This window comes from Malurus melanocephalus, unplaced genomic scaffold, assembly GCF_030028575.1.
Source record: "Malurus melanocephalus ecotype Western Australia unplaced genomic scaffold, MMel_1.1 scaffold_3, whole genome shotgun sequence".
In the NCBI taxonomy this organism is placed as follows: Eukaryota; Metazoa; Chordata; class Aves; order Passeriformes; family Maluridae; genus Malurus; species Malurus melanocephalus.
Genome location: NW_026623235.1, coordinates 77,761 through 98,083, shown reverse-complemented (window position 1 = coordinate 98,083; position 20,323 = coordinate 77,761). Strand labels below are relative to the sequence as shown.

The 20,323-nt window shown below is 38.9% G+C and overlaps 1 protein-coding gene across 2 annotated transcripts; it reads right to left on the bottom strand.

Annotated features, from left to right (window-relative positions):
- Window positions 1-897: 897 nt before the first annotated feature.
- On the bottom strand, window positions 898-19,881 carry EBAG9 (estrogen receptor binding site associated antigen 9). 2 transcript variants are annotated; one of them, XM_057367644.1, is made up of 8 exons: window positions 19,712-19,881; window positions 13,628-13,803; window positions 12,605-12,702; window positions 9,170-9,248; window positions 8,806-8,964; window positions 6,847-6,954; window positions 5,716-5,807; window positions 898-1,877 (listed from the first exon to the last, which is right to left on the bottom strand). In XM_057367644.1, the coding sequence occupies exons 3-8, from the start codon at window positions 12,685-12,687 to the stop codon at window positions 1,757-1,759; spliced, it is 642 nt and encodes a 213-aa protein (XP_057223627.1). In that variant the 5' UTR covers window positions 12,688-12,702; window positions 13,628-13,803; window positions 19,712-19,881; the 3' UTR covers window positions 898-1,756. The 2 variants fall into 2 exon arrangements, with proteins under 2 accessions (XP_057223627.1, XP_057223617.1); XM_057367634.1 differs by lacking the exon at window positions 13,628-13,803.
- Window positions 19,882-20,323: the final 442 nt, after the last annotated feature.

Genomic DNA, 20,323 nt, shown 5'->3' with positions numbered 1-20,323 from the left:
GGAAGGTCTTGTCTCAAAACACGCAGGTGGAGAGGACATGCAGTTCATACACTAAGGGTAAAACAGAAAATGCTTGCATTCAGGCTTAAGGCACAGGAAATAAGTCAGCTCCTCCCCGGCCTGAGGGGATGCATGTTCATAATCCCATTATGCATTTTCTTTCTAACCCAGGAACAAAAAAAGCCTTTCTTGAAAATTCAGCTAAAGAAGTTCCCAACATGCCCTGCTGCTGAAAATGCTGACCACTTTTCATCAGAGATTCACCTCCACCCATSACAGAATCCATCAGGTTGGATGACAGTGGCTCATCTGGTTCAACCTCCCTGCTGAAGCAGGGTCATCCCAGAGCACATTGCACAAGATTGCATCCAGACAGTTCTTGAATATCTCCAGTGAGGGAGACTCCACAGCCTCCCTGGGCAAGCTGTTCCATCACTGCACAGAAAAGTCCTTCCTCATGCTGAGGTGGAACTTCCTCTGCATCAGTCTCTGCCTGTTGCCTCTTGTCACGCTCTTACAACTTCACTGTCCCTTGGATGCACAGGAAATAAGTCTCATGTGATGACATCAACTTTCTGTCTCAAGGTAGTAAATCTATACAACCCAAGAATTCAGGGACAATAGCACCCACACAACAGAAGCTGGWAAGCATTTAGTGAAACACTGGGCTGGACATAAGAAGCACGCAGACCCCCCCTCCTCCCATACACCTTTTAGTAGACATTAAACTTCTTCACTAAAGCATTGCTGCCTTCTATTGCACATTTACCATTCACACTTCACCAGGGTAATTACAGTGTAAATAYATACAGTAAGTGTACCAAAAATGGAGTTTGGAAAGTGCTTGTAACTCAACTTTCACACTACTTTATTAACAAGAAGACATGACTTTTTTTTCTCCATGACACTAACTATGCAATGAGTAAAAGGTGTGAGGATTCCTACATGTAGGAAGTATAAGAATTTCTGTAGAAATACAAGTTTACCAATACAAGTAAGTGATTTAAATGCTCCCTTACATTTATGCTAACCTTTGTCAGAAAGGTGCACCACTCTTGTGTAGTGATGCCACTGGTGGTAGTCATTGAAGTGTCACATGTAAATGGGAGCACAGAAAGCTTCAAGCAACAAACTGACAAGAAATCCATTTTTAGTGTTCAGCTGTAATTTGTGCTCTACTGTTCCATAACCTACCAGGAGCACATTTTGAGTTGCTGGTCATCCATAACAAGTTATTTTCTGCTACACAGGTCAATATGATCTCCCATGAAAAACTCCCAAGTGTTTACAAATATTTTGATAAAAGTAAAAGCAGACATTCTTGATCAGGCAGAACGCAAAGGGTTCTTTAAAACTTGTTTAATTACATGTTTCAGGTAAGCACAGACAATACAGGTAGATTTCCCACCACTTAATATTTACATTCTTTTCTCTAGGTTTGAGCAGTTCATTTAGAGTGTTTTTCAATCAACATCCTTGTCAATCACTTTTGCTGCAAAGAAGGGTGCTGGAAAAGAACTATCGCAGGAAACATTCCATCAAGGCATGATTTTCTGTGGGGCTTTTCTCCTTTAAGAACTACGTACTAGTAGTTCAAGATGTTTTGGGAAAGTCCGGGCTTCCAAGATGACCTGAAGAATGCATTGAAACCAAGCAGTGTGTTGAAGTCCTATAAATAGTTAAATCAATATCAATACRTATGTTGTAGAGCTGAAATTCTCTTCCCACTGGCACTGCCATTGTTGTCTGGTTTCTGTTAGGACAGTTTTACACCAATTTTGTTTTGTTCCTTTTTCATTAGCCTTTGTGCCTCTTTCTCCATTTTCTTTCGCTGTTGTTCTGCTGCTCTTTTTTCCCTTTCTGCTATCTTCTGTTGTCTGTAATTAAAGGAAACATTATTTGCAAAATAACACACACTCAATTTTCAGCCTGGTCATACCRTAAGTTCCTGTCAATATAGAGGTTATTATAAATAATAAAAACAGAGCTTCAGTCTATTGTCATTAGGCTCAGAACAGGTATTCTTTCACTGTGCTGAAGACCTTTTTTCAGATTAATATAGAATTGTAGAATATTCTGAATTGGAGCCCACAAGGATTATCAAAGTCCAACTCCTGGCCTGCATCCAAATGAATCGTACCATGTTCCTGACAGTGTCGYTTAAACACTTCTGGCAGGCTTGGTGCTGTGACCACTTCCYTGGGGAGCCTGTTCCAGTGATAAACCACCTCCTCCTGATATCAAACCTAATCCAATCTAGTTTTGGGCACTAATATTTGTTCAATTATCCTGCAATCTATTTTGCCACTAGCTTCTCACAGATGCAGAGTAAAGCAATCGGAGTGAGAGGATAGGAGTTATAAGGCCTAGAGCAAAAATGAAAAATCTATTTAATGCTTTCTGCAGCAGCTCAAAAGTTTTGGGKTTTTGCCAGTTTGGTGGTTTTGWTTGGTTTTTGTTTTTTGAGATTGYTATCATTACAGTACATTCCACCTAAAAGTTGGACAGCTAACTAGCATATGCAGAGTAATAGGATTTGCCACATTACAGTAGTGATTTTTACAGTAGCAGTTTTTTATATTCCCCACATATTTGAATGGATGCAGAAGGGAAGAAACATAGCAGCCAATATGTGGAGACAGTAGAATTCCAAAAAGCCACATGGTGTTAATGCTGTTGTTCATGTGCAGTTCTGAAGCAGGGATCATGGCAGCTCCCGTTTCTTCCCCTGGGACGAACTGCAGGACACGGAGCTCCTGAGCACAGTGGTGGTTCCATGCCCTCTACAGGCTGAGAACCTGCATTCAGCTCCACCCAGAGAGAGACCTTCCCCTCACTTGAGACAGGAACTGGCCAACAAAAGTACAAACAAGTAGCTGCTATAAACTAAAAATGTGTGAACTTAACTTGTCCCACTAGAAAAAAACCCTTGGTTGGTAATACAAAGTCTAAAGTTGCAGAGAGGAACCTGAAATTTGCAGAAGAAACTARGTTCCAACTAACTCAAGTTAACTGAAAATCCAGTTTATCAACCACTATAACAATTCATCACTGACTGGAAAATGTCAGTGCATCCCAGCCCAGAACTTGCTGGAGAAAGGGGGAAAAGAGACTACAGGAACTTCTCAGGCTCTAATAGTCTACTCCTCAGCACTGTCTTTCTGCATGCCTTGATTCCAGGGAGCATTTGACTTATAATATGTGCTTATTTCAACTGCTATGCTTATACATTAAGTCACCAGAAAGGCCACAGGATAGTGTCTTCACTGCTATTGAGCAGGACACAGCCCATTTTTGCGTGGTTGATCAGCACTCCATTACTACACAAAAATCAGTCTTACTGAATACCAACAGGTACAGCAGGTTGAGGGAGAGCCTAACTTTTTCTGCACACTAATTTAATTCTCAAAAAGCACCAATAGTCTAGTCAGCATTAACACTCTGGAAGATTAGGGGGACTCCATCCTCCATGTGGCAGTCTGAAATATTATACATACTTCTTTCAAGTGTTACACTTAAGCACTAAGTCACCAGAGAGGCCACAGGATCTTCACATCTTGTAGAYCAAAATGCAGACTTCTAGCATTGAGATGAGATTCCATACCACTTCCTTACTACAGTCTGTTGGAAACAGAGCCAGGCCTGTCCAGTACTATACTTATTTTATGCTAAATGTCAGATGATAAAGACACCACTGATATCTTCTGGGTTTACTTTTTCTTGCAGTAGGCATCTTCTATCAATCTTGCTAAAGATCAGCCAGTGACTTCATTCATTTGCAGATAAACATTGTCATTTGTGTGTCATGAATAAAACAAAGATTTTACTTCATGCAGCTGGGATACWGCTTACACAATGACCAGCTGTATTGAAATAGCCAGCCATAGCTGGTCAGTGGTAAGCCACAGAGACAGCTGGAGCTCTGATCATGTTCTGTCTCTGGAAATATTTAGACACACATCCCTCCKACAACAACTAGTTTGATACTTTACAGTGAGGCCAAAAAGAAATCCTATGAAAAATAACCATTTGAGTTGAACCCTTTCCATAGCAAAGATGAAAGGCTGGTATCTTTAGGATAGGTTCAACCATCCTAATAACATGACACTTAGAAAAATTAAGCTTTTGGGAAACCACACTGCTATTGCCACGTAAGAGACCTCTCTTCCTAAGTGTTCTAGAGCATGAACCTAGCAGTTGGCAGACAATATACCTTTGGGCATCCTGRAAATATGCACTGCACAAATCTAAGAATAAACTGGCATATAGATAYACCAGATCATTTTAGTAGCTAATTTGTATATGACAAACCCCTGCTTCAGAAAGTTTGAATGCTACTTTTGATAGTCCTAAAAGCATCTGTAATGGAATGTGGCAAGGGTTAAGTAAAGTACAATGCAGCCACTGCAGCTAGCAGCAAAAGTAGCTGTTTCATTTCTCAGTTAAAAAAAAAAAAATCAGTATTTTCACTGTCTTTCATTTAAGTCTCAGCAGACTGCACTTTAGCTGTTGAAGATCTTACTGAGTGTACTGATATTCTTTACAAGAAAAAGTACTATCCTTGGAACAAAAACAGCCCAAAAGCACATAATTCCTATCACAAAGATTGTACTTCGGTATAAGACCTGAAACAGTAACGAAGTTTAAAAAGAAACAAAACTAGACAAGGTATTGATCAGAGCCTACACACAGATTACCGATTAAGCTTACAAAAATATTTGCATTACAACCCTTATTCACATTAAGTAAGCTGTTGCAAAGCAAGACTGACAGAGATAATAAACGGAATCCATCCTAATTATGATTAGCGCATTGAAAATGTGCATCCTTCTTGTCTTATTCTAATGTAAATTTTTCAAAACATTTAAATATATTTTTTTAAAAATATCTATTTTCCTTAGAATTCTTTTTTAATATATCATGAGTTCATCTCATATCATCACTATTGGACCATGGAAGTCCTGCACTTGTGATTTCATCAGTAAAATAAGAACAGCCTAGGAAGCTATCTGAGGCTGGTTACCTGATGATGTAGCAAGAAGTAAAAGATTGATAAAACCATAAGTCACTGCCAGTTCAAATCATTGTRTATGATTAACTTAAACTCAATTTGCATCTCTACCCTCCATACTCTTTGTATGTATTCTTAAAAGGAAAAAGAAGAACACAAACTGAATAGCTGAACTATTCACACTACCTTTGTGCAAGACTGATTTTACATACAGCCTTATCAGCTAGTTTTGTTAAATTAGCTAGAAAAGCTTAGCTCCTACGGGATTCCAGGCATATACTTATCACTTCACCTTCTATTCTGAACTATTTTTCACTTAAGCACGTGGTTATRATACTTTCTATAAGGACATYGAGTGGTTTTTCACTTATWCAAACTGAAACATGATCTGAACATAATAAATTGTTAGGCATGGTGGGGCACTGTTGGGGTGGGGCTTTTTTAGTGCCTGCCTGSATGTGTTAATGTGTTGTTCCAATGTTCCAGTGATTGTCAATTTCCCCTACTATCTCATCTACTAAATTAATTMGATCCAAAATGTCTTCTGCTGAGTATCAGTTAAACAGAGATTAGATGCATAAAAAGGAATTTGTCTTAAGAGGTATTTAACAATTCTTGGCACTTACCAGAAAGGTATTAAAAAAAACAAATGTGATTCTTTTACATGTAAAACGTTTACATGGTGTTATATTAATTTCAATTACCTAAGAACTTCTTCTGCCTGCCAAGCAGCATCTTCCTCTTCTTCCCAGGCATTAGTATTTTCTTGCCAAGTCTCCAGGTCTCCCAGTTCAGGCTGAAACAGAACAGAATTGTTAAGCACTTGGAAAAATTAGATAAAACTCTAGTGTGTGACTTCCAGAGTGGCTCTTGGATGACAGTGAAGTTCCTTAACATTTATTTTTAACCTATTTATTTTTAACCTTAAAGCTTCAGACTTAGAGAAGTATTTGAGATATAGCAGTGCTTCTCAGCTTATTGTCTATGGTTTCTTCCTTGCTCTAATACTGAGTTTTTTCAGTTGTCAAAGGGTGTTTTGGACAAAGGCAGGAAGGAAGTAGTGGAGCGCATTTTTAGCAAGGGGAAGATAAACTGAGCAGATTAAATGAATCGATAGCGTAAAAGATTTCTGGAGGTTGCATGGACAAATCAACATATACCTCCACGTGTTTTTATGTCCAATATCAGTTAAGTGACACTTTTACTCACGGAAAGTCCTTTCCTGACCTATTTCATAATGGACAGTAMAAAGAGGTGGTATGACCATTCGGTATTGCCTCCTGCCTGTACCCTTTTGTGCACAATGTTCATCAAAGGGGAAGCACTATTAAGGCAAAAGGCAAGGGAGGGAGGGCCTCTCCCATTAACTGACCAGGCTGTTAGGTAACTGGACAATTTTTTTTCAAAGGCTAAGGGGCAAAAATTAGGAGACTGTTACATTACAATCCCTACAGAAAGGAAGGGAGAAGCAGAAGGTTTAAAATGGGTCCAAGACAATAAAGTAAACGTTAACTAAGAGGCTTTCAAAAAAAGCCTTCTACTCTTTTGTTAGTAACTTACTGTGAAAAATAAAAAAATCCTACGGTTCACTGCTTTAGCAGATTTGCAAGCATGTAAGTATATGGAATATTCTAACCTTTTTGTCATTGATCTGCCAATTTTCTCAGCAGAACWTATTGGACTACTTCATTCTTCACTCAATTTTAAAACAATTTAAATTATTCCACAACTATTCCTCTTACTCCCCACGATGGAGACCTTACGCAGACTATTCCTTCCCCTACAGAATATCATATAACTGACAAATACAAGATGAATACTTAGAGAATACTTACAGATTGGTGAATAAAAGGAATATCTTGTGTAGCTGCTAATCTGCTAGAGAATCCTGTGTTTCCCTCTGGAATCCCAAAATTTAAAGGCTCTCGTTTTTTAATAACTATCTGAAAATATTAAAAAAAAGGGAACAAAAAGTGGTAAATCAAAGCACTGCACAGATTTCTTGGTGATCATGTAACTGTGCCTGTGAAGGTTCAGCTACACAACACTTCACTGTGCCTCAAACCTGGTCAGGTTCTGCAAGCTGCACAGCCAAATGAACTGGTAAGTGGAAGATGCTAAATGCAAAGAACAATAACTCCTCCTCCCCCMACTAGCTTTTTCTTCAGTCACATGGAAACCTATGACTGTATCAAGAAAGAATCACAGATAAAGTAGCCATATCTCCCAGTATTCATAAAAGCTACCAATTATGAGATATATTTCTTGGAGAACTCCTGCTTCTGTGACAGGTCACTTTAAGGTTCTACTTCTGAGGACAGTGTTGTCTACAGTTGTACTCTCTCAGCTACTCCAATAGCGTATCTGTGCAGTTCCAATAGCTGCAAATTCTCTGTCAACATTAACTAGTAAAACTCTGTACTGGTTTGACTGAAAAACATACACTAGTGCTTTTCACAAAACAGCTGCTGAGAGCACGTATCCTTCACGCATCTTGACCTCAAGTCACGAACTTCATTTAGCCCACTTTGAGTCTCTGCTGCAGATCTACAGTTCCACTGACTGCACAAATGCTAGTACCAATGCAAGAAACAGGACCAGACAATGTTATTTAGCAATGACAGACTGTCTGATGAGTATAGATGAATGGCAACATGAGTAGACTCTGCCTCAAATCTCAGGGTTTGCATAGAGACAATCAGTGGAAACACAAACACAAATTCATACTGAATAGTGTTAACTAGGCTAAGTTAACAGGGATGTTCTTTACAGCACCTGCAGTCATCCCTAGAGATACATTTAAACTAAACCCAGTATACAGTATTCAAACAGCATGCACTATTCTCCAGATTTGTTCTGAAACTGAAGCTCATTCTATTAGGCAAAAAATGTTGGTATATWTAAAGAAGAAATCCTACTCTCCCAGTCCTCTTCTGCCCCTCAGATTTTGTGAGATCAAAATCCTTAGAAGAATTTAGTCCACAAAATACTGCAGATCCTGAATGCACAGAAAATTGACACCAGTGTCACCTTCAGCCCACAGAACTACAGGAAGATTCCCACTGGAAGGGCCTCAAGAAGTTTGCAATCTCCTCAAAGCACTCTTGAGGCTGATGAAAGTACTTTGGGCTTATCCACTTGGAGCTTAAAAAACTTCCAGAGATGGAGGCTGAACAACTTCTCTAGTAACCTGTTACAGTACTTGCGAGGTTTTCCAATTGATTCAAAGACCTGTAAGTACCCAGCTGAAAAATCTGCACATAAAAACAAAACTTGCAATCACCAGATTTCAATYAGCATTTATTTACAATGTTGATACTCCTGCCTGTCCTGTCTCCATAGTAAAAATGGGTATTTGAAGAGCAAGCTATTTTGAAATATCAATTCCCTAATTCCAGYCTCCCCAATATAACTTGGTGAAAAAAGTAACCTTGTTTTCTGAAACAGCAGGGCTGCTCCCTCAGAATTCAGCAGAGAAAGAYATGGAATGTCTCTGTTCAAATATAGATATGAGCACAAGCATCTTAGTGCAGTGTTTCACTTTCAGAATTCAAGTGAGTAAAGGGTTCTCCCATTATACGTCCAAGAACTTTTAGACAATGAAACTATTTTTAAGTTTCCAATAACATGAAGCCTATTAAGATCTCAAAGATCTTAACACTGGACATGTTAAACTATGCACCAGCATCTATTCTTATTTACCAACAGCACCTTCTATAAGTTACCTATTTGCTCATAGCATATTTCAAAGCAAAGAACCCCCCCATAAGTATAGTTGAAAGTGCAATACTTACTTTTTGAGTTTTTCTTATAGTTGGTGTCATATCTTTGAAATAATCAGGTTCTGTTTGTTCCAAAGAATTTTGCTGAGCWGCCACATTACCATTGCCACCTTCAATCTTCACACTTGTAGGTGCATCTTCATCCCAYGAAGACCAGTCTTCTACTTCAGGCTGAATATAAGTATATGGTACACATTAATAYTATCTGCAGGTAAAACTTGTCTTTTCTTATGTTGCTAAGATATATACTTAATACTATATAGCATATAGAATAGTATTATATCTTTCTTGGCTATAAACCAATCCTGTTGTAGGACTTGTATAATCATCCTGTTAAGGGATTATCTATCAAGCCACCTACCACTTTAACAATTACCTGTTTAGGAACAGATGAATAATCCACTGTGGTTGGCAAAGTTATTTGGTCTCCACTTAACTTTCGCCCTCTTCCAGACCTGAAAGAAAAATGTAGGATTCCTCCAAGCTCTGAAAACATGAGCACTAAGTTTAAAAAAAACAAAAAGGAAGTCTGAGAACAGCACTACTGAAAATAGTCATGGCTTAACATTTAGTGCTTCAGTTACCTTTGCATTAACTACTGCCAGCAAAAGTCTGCTAAGCAAAGGACTTTCATCATGAATTTAAAGTGGTGTTCACAAAAATTTCAAAATGCAATTTCCTTTTCTAATWGCAGTGAAATAGAGGAGAAATACTTCTGAGAAATATGAAAATGGACTAACTCATTTGCATAAATCAATTACAGTTTTTAGGTTGTCAATGCTTATGAAGCAAGCACTAGTGATCTGTATTTGCCAAAGAACCATTTCTACTGTAAGATGAGAATTTTTCTGTCTTAAATTTTAAGCTGTGTCTAACAGCTTTCTGAGGTGCTTGATTTGAAAGCCTCTCTAAAGCTCTTTTTCTTTCAAAGTCTAAACARAGGTAGTACAAGATTATGCAAGTCAACAGCTTTTGTTCTATTCCTGSTTCTACTTAAAGAATACTCATGCATGCATGAGTTAATGCATTTCAGCAACTATACAAAATAATTTTAGTTGAAAACAACACTTATGCATTGCAAGTAAACCACCTAGATATTTACTTAATGACAGCGTTCAAAGATCAGAATATTAATGAAAATATTCTTAGCTGACATTCACTGTATTTTAACACCTTACAACACAACAGAATGCAAATCAGGCTCACACTCATGCTTTCCCCAAGGAATGTAAGCTCCTGTAAAAAAGCAATCATGTAATTGACCTTACGCAGTTTGGAAATAAAACTRGAAAACTTGAGAATAGAACTGGGAAATTTCAATTTCTAGTTTCGATCCATTAGTTTTAGTATTAGAGAACACGCTATCAGCTCTGATTACCTGAATTGCTTGTTTTATCACCTCTGCTGCATGAAGGTGACTAGATACATTTTTTCTACTTTAGACCAAATAGATTCTTCCTCAGGAAAGTTCAGGTGCTATCATCAAAGTTTCATTTCATTAACTCTAGCCCCTTTACAAACTGCTCCTTTTACAAACTGGTCGTTTTAAGTTGAAAAGCAACAGAGTTTAGGGTAAAGGAAGGTGAAAACACTGTTCCCTCAATCACATTTGAGACTTATGGATGATAAGATTTACTTGACATCTCTAAAGAAAATCCAAGCTTAGAAACATCCTCCTTCAGAGCTGGACAACATACACACCTTTAATACCATTGTAAGTCATCACCTCTGTACTTTCTTTACATGATTCAGAAGACTCCAGCAAGTGATGTAATAAACATCAAGTCAAAATGGTTACAGTWACAAAGGTGAAGGTAGGAAGGAAACAGCTTTTGTCATACAAGGTAGGAAAAAATATGGTACACAGAGGAGCACTGAGGATGGCTATATATCTCCAGTTCTAGGGAGGGAACCAGATGCTTACAGGAACAGCTGCTCCAYAGCCACCATTAGATACTGATCACTGCTCTGAATGCCAAATGCCTCAAGAATTTTYGCCTTTGTTTCTCCTCACTAATAAGCAGCATCCCGATTTCTCAGCTGGAGATAACTAGAGATTTTAAACAGAATGAAGTTTCATCTCTTTTTGTACTTACACCTTTCATTTCCTGAAAACTGGATTCRGGAAAGCTGCTTCATCAAGAAGAGATTTAACTAAAGAAAGGATTAGTAATATATGTAAGCTATATCTGCCTAGAAAGTTSCAAATCTCTACGGGCACTTGTTTAAATGAAAACCTAACGTAAACTATATAATCTAAGTACTAGCTCATCTCCATTGAACTAAAATGCACATTCAATTGAATCATATTTGCTAGTTATTAGGCGTAGTCGTATGCAAAGGTGCACTACWGGAAAACAAAATTTATCAAGCTACACTTTGCAGCTGACAGTAAACAGAAGAAACATCTGTAGTTAGTGGTATGAATTAATCTGATCCAGGGACTTGCTTACRTGAAAGTTTTCAAATTTTCGTTTCTTCAATTAATTGTTATTCACCAAAGAGTTTTCTAYTTTTTGTACTTGAAACGGTTTCTTAGCTCATTTGAAGATTACAGTTTATTCAGAATTTGAAAAAAAAGGATAAAAATACTGTGTGTATTTTATAGATATATATATGTGTCATTACACTTACAAAACAATTTTGTTTATTAAAAATACCTTTATACTTAGAGAAACAAAGGGTCCACATAATATAGAAGTTAATATCAACTCAGTGTTTTGACTTTTAACTTGAACAGCAAGTATTCTTAATTTAATTTGGAATTCAAATTACAGAACTAAGGTTGATATCTATATAATTGTATGCAGCATTAAAACGTATTTTTTAAAGTTTCACTAGATCTGTAAAGAATTTACCAACAAGTTGAGAGCTTCCTCTTGGAATAAATAAAAGTGAAAAGGAAATAAAGTTATTTTGTGTCTACCACAAATTCTGCGTATGCTTTGACCTCACTTGCAAAGTAGCTGTCATCATACATAAAAAGAGAATACATTTCTCTAGACTGCTATTTGTTTGTATAAACAACATGCTGCAAAAATGGCAGGAAGGACAGTAGTTCATATGACAGCACAATGCCAAGAAKATCTGCCTCAGGTACTCTGCTACTATATTACTGAACTCGACTACTTCACATCCATAACTCTTGAAGGTTTTTAGAATGCTTTTAAGTGTAGCATTCATGGTCTACAATTAAAAACAACACCACATATGACTTAAAGGAGTGTAAAAAATAAGTCACTATTCATTAAAAAAAAGCTGTTCTCTTGGACTTCAATCTTCAATCATTGTCCTCCAAACTTTTGAAAGAATCTTCAACAGGCAGAAGAATCTGAAGGCTTAAGCTACTGTTTTTTGACAAAAAGGATGAGAATTGTTTACGTTTATACTGAAATCCTACTGAATGATTGATGACAGAGTGGATGCTCCCATTAACTGAATCTCTTAAAGCACAAAGTATCACCTGCCAAGTATTTTTAGAAAATGCCTAGCACAGCTTTTCTTCAAGTTTGACATGGAGTAGTTTTAAAAGCCATTTTAAAACCCTGTCATAACTGTTTACAGAACTTCATTCAGCTATCATACAACAAAATATGCTCACAAATACACTACACAGACTTCTGGAACTCTGGACAAATATGCAAATTAAGTAATTAATTTGATTTAGTTTTCATCTGTCTTGATTGATTGGCAATTAGTAAAATTAGAACTGGTAGAAGTGGTGGGTACTGGGAGAAGGGAAGAAGTGCAAGAACCTGTAACTGAAAAACTGAAAAAGAATAGGTAACCAAATCAAATAAGACATGTTTACCTGCATATTAACTTTTTAATGAAAGAAAGCACTGCTGCCAGGCAAGTACAGACTTTAAAGAGTCGAAACTGTGTTATGGCCATGGTGAGAAACCCTTCCTGCAACAGAAAAAAGTTAGATGCAGAGGATTATACATCTTCATAYAGTACTTAAAGGCAATTACCTTAGTTGCTGCTAAACAAGGAGCATTCCATAAAACCATATTAATGCAAGAAAAGAGAGCAGGTATCCGGAGCAAAGATGCTATCTGCCTACTATCAGGATATTTCAATGACRTAAATAATACAAGTATCTAAATATATGTGGCCTTTAAAGAAACAGTACAAAATCACATGTATAGTCACAGGTAAAGACACTTCTAAAGGSGAAGTGCAGGCAATCATTTGCAGTGCCTGTGCAGTTGATCTGTTTCAGACACTACCAGTAGCAGTGAACACCGGCAGTGCAAAACACAATAACCATCACAGAGAAACTCTTCTTGCCTAAGCATGTCTTATATATACAAATTATAAATTTAGTCATTWAATGAAATCCCAAAATTGGCTGTTTACATTTACCTTCCATTTTAATGGAAATGTATGACAAGAACAAACATTGTTTATTTTAGAACTAGTCTCACTGAAAAATCATCATTGAAGAAAGGCTGTTCATCCTATGTGCATTATTGCACCAGCTAACCCACAGAGCCATTAGTATTCCTATGTCTGCTATGCTTGACTGGATCATGACAGCAAACACAGCCAGGAAAACATTCATCTTTGGCTGAAGCAACTCCTGGTGGCAGTTAGTTTTTCAGTGACAATTTGATGATGTAGAGAATTTATGCTCAGCATATCWTATCATTCCAACATACCACCTCAAAGAGCTACAGGCTGACTCAGAATAATCTGCTGTAATTCAAGAACTTTCTCTTCTGCAGGTGAACATTTCAGAATAAAGAACAAGAGGTTAGGCTTCACAAACAGCTTTTCATTATATACATCTACACTTGTAACAACATTTTCTGTTGCAATTTTAACATACCTCCTGGTGAGAAGAGAAGGCAGCCCTGTGACATTTTCCTCAGGCCATGAGTATTCCATGGAAGGACAGCTTGATTTCAAATATGCTATGGCATTTAAATCACTTTTTATATTCCAGGCTTTAAGTTAGGAAGAGTCAGGAAGGTGGATCATTAGGTAGGCTGCTCCAATACTGTCCTGAGGATTTTATTAAAAAGGTACATAATGGGATTTGTGAGCTTCATGGAGCATAGAATTCTTTTTATCTAGCTCATTTGCTAGATAATGTAACTACTACTAAACACCGTAGTTCTGGAAATATTGCAGAAATATTGCTTCACATATTGTCCAGAACAGGACTTTCTACTACTGAAAAATCATAAAGGGAGCTATTAAACAAAAAGGCCTTTTACTGCAAAATGGAAGACTTAAGTCAATAAGTAACCACCAAATTACAGACTGCACTATCAAGCTGTAGCTCAGGAGAAAGGCTTCACAGAACATGTATCACCTCTACCTCAACATTTGAGTTGTCTCATTTCATTTCATGGGAGACTTAAAAATGTAGAGAACTTTATACAAGTTTGGATTGCTCTTCATCGTAACAGAAATAGGAAGCAGTCAGTTCCCACAAAGAGGCAAGAACAGACATTGTCCAACAAACACATTTAGCTTTCAGTTTAAAAGACTGGAYCATTTCATATTATGCTCAAGCACTTCCTTACCTTCGAGAATGAGCAATGTTGCCAATATCTAGATGACAGAAGAATGCACCAGTCAAGAATTTGAATGATTTGGAAATAATGGAAGTTAGTGAAAGAAGTGTGGATAGTAATAGATGGAACGTTCTCTATTCTAAAAGAAAATATTGCAAACTAACACTGAACTGGTGTGAGAAAATGTTATTTTTAGTAGAGCCAGCTAGAAGTTATATACCTGGGATTTGAGGCATGAAGAGCATATGACCTGCTGAAATGAGAATAAAGGTACATCTTTTCTGAAAGGAAGCTCATTTAGAAGCTCACTCCACTCTACCAGAATTCACTCTTCTATCAGCTTGAGGGGCAGGAGGGAAGGAGTAGGTAGAATAGTACTCAATTAGAAAGAGTTAAGCTCTTTGATCCTGTTCAGGCTAACTGCCACACTGGACAGTACACACAGATCCTAAATTTTTTTTWAAAAGCTCTAATTATTGACTGAAAAGTTTGTTTTGGAAGCCACCAAAACCTTTTGCAGACTCAATATAATTTATGTCTAAAGATAAGGAACCAGAAAGATTACTAAGTGAAAAATTAAAACCAAACAATGTTCAAGTATGTCAGTTACAAATATATATATATATATATGCACATATATAAGTCAGCCCAGTTTTCAACTTAATTCATTTTTTCATATATCAAATCGTATTGAGTTATCAATAGAAACCTAAATGAAAAAAACAGAATCCATAAGAACTCTGGCTTGCAGAGCAAGCAGACTTGTGAAGTCCACTGTTGACAAGAATTAACCACCAGAAGCTAATCCATTTCCCAGGTCATTCTCATACATGAGTAACTACATTTCCAGTAAGCCCATCTGGCAGAGTTCAACAGCTATCATCATTCCCCTTTTTGAATCAGATAACTTCCACCTCTCCACTTCCCATGGATCAGGCAAAGACTTCAGAGTTATGAGACACACAACCACTTAACATACTTTTGACAGAGCTGCATTTCATTTCAGCTATGTTAGAACTAGGCCCTTCAAAGCCTGGACTTGTTGCTCTAGGAACAGCATTACCTCAAAAGTTACTACTTCATATCATATATAGCAGACTCAAAACTAGGTACACTGAGGAAAGTTCCTTTTAAAGGTGAATGCTAGTACTACTATGGCTGGCGGATAGCATATTGTTGACAAAACTCTGTCTATGTGACACTTCATAGTGTACAGAGCTTAACTTAATTGGGAAAATTTCATTAATTCTAGCAAGATGCTAAAAGCTGTTTAAAATTTTGAACCAATTATTGTCTCAAGGTAAGGACAAGTCACGCATTTCCCCGTGTCTGAAACAGCGATTGAAACATGCATTGCTACTCTAGGAACAGCACTACGTGRAAAGTTAAAGGTTAGCTAAAGGTTTTGACTTTTGTTTGATGCCTTTGGGGGTTGGMTTTGTGTTTTGGAGTTTTTTTAAGYTAATTAAATTTCTCAAAGGTAAATAATTTTATATTCTGAAGTAGTTGTATGAATACAGATGTACAATAAAACCCTAATTTTTTCAGTTCACTACAAACTTAATTCACCTGATACCATTATACTAGAATTGCTAAGTGAAGCTAGCAATTCATCCTTTTCTTGTCCATCTCTCAGACGCAGGAAGGAAGCACAGCCATGTATCTTCTCTTTCTCATGGGAAAAAAATACTGCACAGTGTAATGATAAATGGAAGGCCACAATATTCTGTCTTCCTTTTCTTCTCTTAAGCCTTTCCTTGATAAACAATCCCAAAACTGTAACAGTAGTTAATTTTGACAGACGATGATAGAGACATAACACAAAATTGCAGTGCTACATTAAAAATCCTAAAACATTTCTTAACAGATAAGAGGGAAACGTGAAACACTGGACTAAAATTCAGAATATCTGTTAGGAGTTGTCTGTCATGCTGATACAACCTTCTGCATATCACGCCTTGCACCTCAGCTTCCCATTTATAAAATGGGATAGAGATTTTCTCCTCTCACTACTGAAATTGCTTCTAAAGTATTACATTTATCAGACTTAGTGTCAAAAGAACTACCATTATAACAGATATCAAGGAAATAAATCAAGACATGAATCCTAAYGAATTTAATACTACTGGTCAACTCAACCAATTTGTAACAGACACCAAATTTAGCTGGAGATTGACTTGTAGAGCTCATATGCTGCTTCAAGTTGGTAAAAAAGTCACAGCAGGTGTTCACATGGAAGATGAGCACAGAAAGGATTAAAAGACAGTAGCCATGAGATGTTAAACACTAGAGCCAAGTCAAGAATGAGGCAACTTAACCGTTTTATGGCTCTATAAAGGAAATAGAATGAAGGGAGGGAAAGTACAGAACTTTATTGAACAACATTGCCTATAGCTTGCAACAGTAGCCTCATTAGAACTCCTGGCACCTCTGAATTCACTGACAGTAGCCAGTGTAGTTAGTCCACCCTTGGACAGACTGGTTAATCAACTATGGTGMAAYAAGCAAGACTCTCACTGTTCATCAYTGTGCAATGRRCACATTGGCACCTGGAGACACACTTCCTCTTTCATATCTAACTGTACCTACAAATACCACTTAAACAGGACTTCTAGACACAGAGCCAATTCTAAAATAAAGTCACTCTGTGGCACTACAATTATTTTGGAAACTTGTTTTCTCCTAGTGAACTCATATTTTACTGTCAGTGAAAAAGATGCAATACAGTCATTATAGAGGCTCTATCCTGCTCTCCTCCGATCCTCTACAATGCCAGYTGATTKGTACTGTGCAGCTTTCTTTAGATATTATCATATTTGAAATACAATTTCCACCTTGTATTACCAGTGTCTTGTGAATTGATTACATTTTTTTTTTCACATCAGCTTACTTGTGACTCTGGAATGTAAAAATGAACACACCTTGTAATCAGTGACCTTAGCCCATATTACACACAGCTAGATAAATAACCAACGATGATGTCTAAAATAACTTGCCTGAAACTGAAAGGCTGCCCTCTAATTTACATAAGGAGCCACAAAAAAAGGTTCACCCTTCTAAAGCAAAACAAGAAGGTAATTTCCTGGTACAAAAGACTAACATGATCTTGAATATTTACATTTGTCARCACCAACCCTCCATACTGGTTCAGTGGTGCTTTTGTATTGTCACTACAATAGCTGACAAAAACCTAGAGAAGTTTCACTGGTATAAGATTTCTTAAAAGTTTATTTTGTATAAAATTTTACAAAAGTAGAATGGCCACATCTACTGTATGGATGAGCAAGTAGGTTTACAGAGAGATGGAATTTTATGAAGATTAGTTGATAAGGCTTAAAAAACTTGTTTTCAAGCACACAATCCCTCATCCAAATAGTTACAAGGTGTACAAAGACACGCGGTATATTTAAAAGGGCAATGTAATGATTCAAGAACATCTTTCAGTCAGGCACTGAAAGACAYAACCAGCACCTCCTGCATTTCAAAGACAGAATCCATGACTCTGTAGCCTAATGAGAAGTGTTACTCCCCTCTTCTTGGTTGATTTCTGTTTGGTTTTTCTTTGGTTGGTTGTTTTTTTTCATCACTTTATACAGAAACATAGTATTAGGAACACTTGTGCACGGAGTGAAAAACATCCCCTGTCTCAACCACTGAGTTTGATAAATAGACACATTAAATGGCAGCATGACTGTACCCTGAAGCCATGCTATTATGGCATTAGAGAGAAGAGCAGAATCCAAAAGGAAGATTAGCAGGCATCTCCTCTAATTATAGGCAAGTAGTTGTGGGATGTTTGTAAAGGCACTGTAATTTCAACCCTAACGTTCCAACTTTCAGTGCAAATGCTCTAWCTAGGCAGTTGAGGTAGCTGGGACAGGAGACAGCCCACTCACATAAATCATAGGCAGAGTAAAGTCATCCAAGACAATCAAATCCAGAAAGAGGAACTATCAAAAGCTGCAGAAAATACCAAAAGTCAAGACAGTACGTTTGTCTAACCAAAGGCAGCAAAAATTGGTGACTGATGTAGAYTCCTGTGTTATTTCTAGACACCAAACACTCTTGATATACAACATACAGAGTTTTAAATATGTTTTTAAAACTCCCAGAGCCATAAAACTTCTATAGTAATACCACATCTCACGCCTTCCTCTCTAAGAAACTGAATGTAACTCCAAACTTATTAATGTGGACYCCTGAAGCCTTCTTTTCTGAATTAGAATAAGTTCTACTCTTCAAGGCAACATTAGTTAAAACAGAAAGTTTATGTCCACTGACCAACAAGTTATTCTTKGACAATTCCTTACCAATATATGCCACTGTCTTCTGAAAACCTGCACACAGAACACGTTTTGAAGTAATGCAATCTTACAATACTACACTGTAATTTCATTCACCATTGAAACAAATCTTTTACACAATGCACTAATTCATGTAACTAACTTCACTGAAGTTCTCAGACACAGAACCAGAGTTCAAGAGACCCCAGTTCTGTTCCAGTCCTTAGCTGTCATCCTGGACCTAAGTTTTCTGTAACTACATGGAATGCCTGAGACAACAAATTAACACTCATTGTTACCACCACAAAATTATCTTGCAATACCTGCTCTCTTGACAAGAACCAGCCACTTACAAACAATGTACAGTATAACACGGCCTAAAGAAATCTCTAAGGTGCACATCTGTATTTCCAGAGGGCTACAAAGCAGCAAGCTATACTATTTTTCATTAGATATGCAATTCAGGCATTTTTATGTGAATTATACTGTGAATTCATGACCAAAAAAACAGCACCCTACCATTGCACTGACCAGTGAAGCTATTAGAGACAGCACCGAAGCCACATGGTAGCACTCAATTTTTCTGTGAGCTGCTGAAGTCTTTTAAGTCTTTAAAAGTGTRCTAAGAAACCTCCACACTGCGTATTATGAAATTTGCCGGTCAGCGTAAACTTCAAARTAGGTAACCCCAAGCAATGCCGTCCCAGCGCCAGCTCTGACAGGACGCGTGTCCTCTCCCTTTCCCACAGAGTGCCAAGTCCTGTCCCCAAACGCTGCCTATCTACTGCTCCKCCACTTCATGCTCTCCCCAGCCCCTGAGATCCGCCGCTCTTCGCCGGGAAGGGCCCGGGCCGGCAGAGGCCGCGGGCCTGGCGCTCCCGGGCCGGCCGAGCAGCCCCGCCGAGCGAGGGCCGAGTGGCGGCGGCAGCGCTGCAGGGCCGGGGCGCCCCGAGCACGGAGCGGAGCGGAGCGGAGCGGGGATGCTGCCGCGGGAGAACGCGCGGGCGGGGCGGCTCTGCCCCGGGCGGGAAGGAATCGAGGCCGGGCCCCTGCCCAGCAACACGGAAGCGGCACCCGGCGGCGCAGGAACCGACCCTCCCCGCTCACCTGCCCCGCGGGGGAGGCCTCGCCGGGGGTCGCGGGGCTCCAGGGGCCGAGGCGGCCGCTCCCGCAGCCTCCGGCCGCCCCTCATCCAGAGCCGGGCACACGCCGCTCCGCCGCCGCCTCGCACGCCGCCATCTCGGCCCCGTCACCCGGGAGACGCGCCCGCCCCTTCCGGCCGCGCCGCCTCCGCTGCTCTCCCGCTGCTCTCCCGCTGCTCTCCCGCTGCTCTCCCGGGCTGTGGGCACTCGTGGCCGCGGAAGGCTTGGGGCTGGGGCTCGGCTGTGCCGGGCTGCCCCGGCCCGCTCCGCTAGCAGCCTGTGCCCTCCCCCGCCCGCCTTCTTCCCGCGGCCACGGCGCCGGGGGGCAGGGAGGATCACAGCCGGGTCTTTGTCCGTCCGGGATACTGCGATGAAAAGGCGTTGGACTTTAACCGTGTCGGGTTGCTGCACACGTGGCAATAAAGGTGTTCCTCTGTGCTTGACAGGCTGCTGAGCTGTAAATTTGGGTGTTGCTAAAAAAAAARAACATCGCTGAAGTTGCTTCTGACAGGTGCAGCTCCAGTGTTCCAGTTTGTTCACTAAGTACTTGTCCATTTTAATGACTGGTTAAGTGATC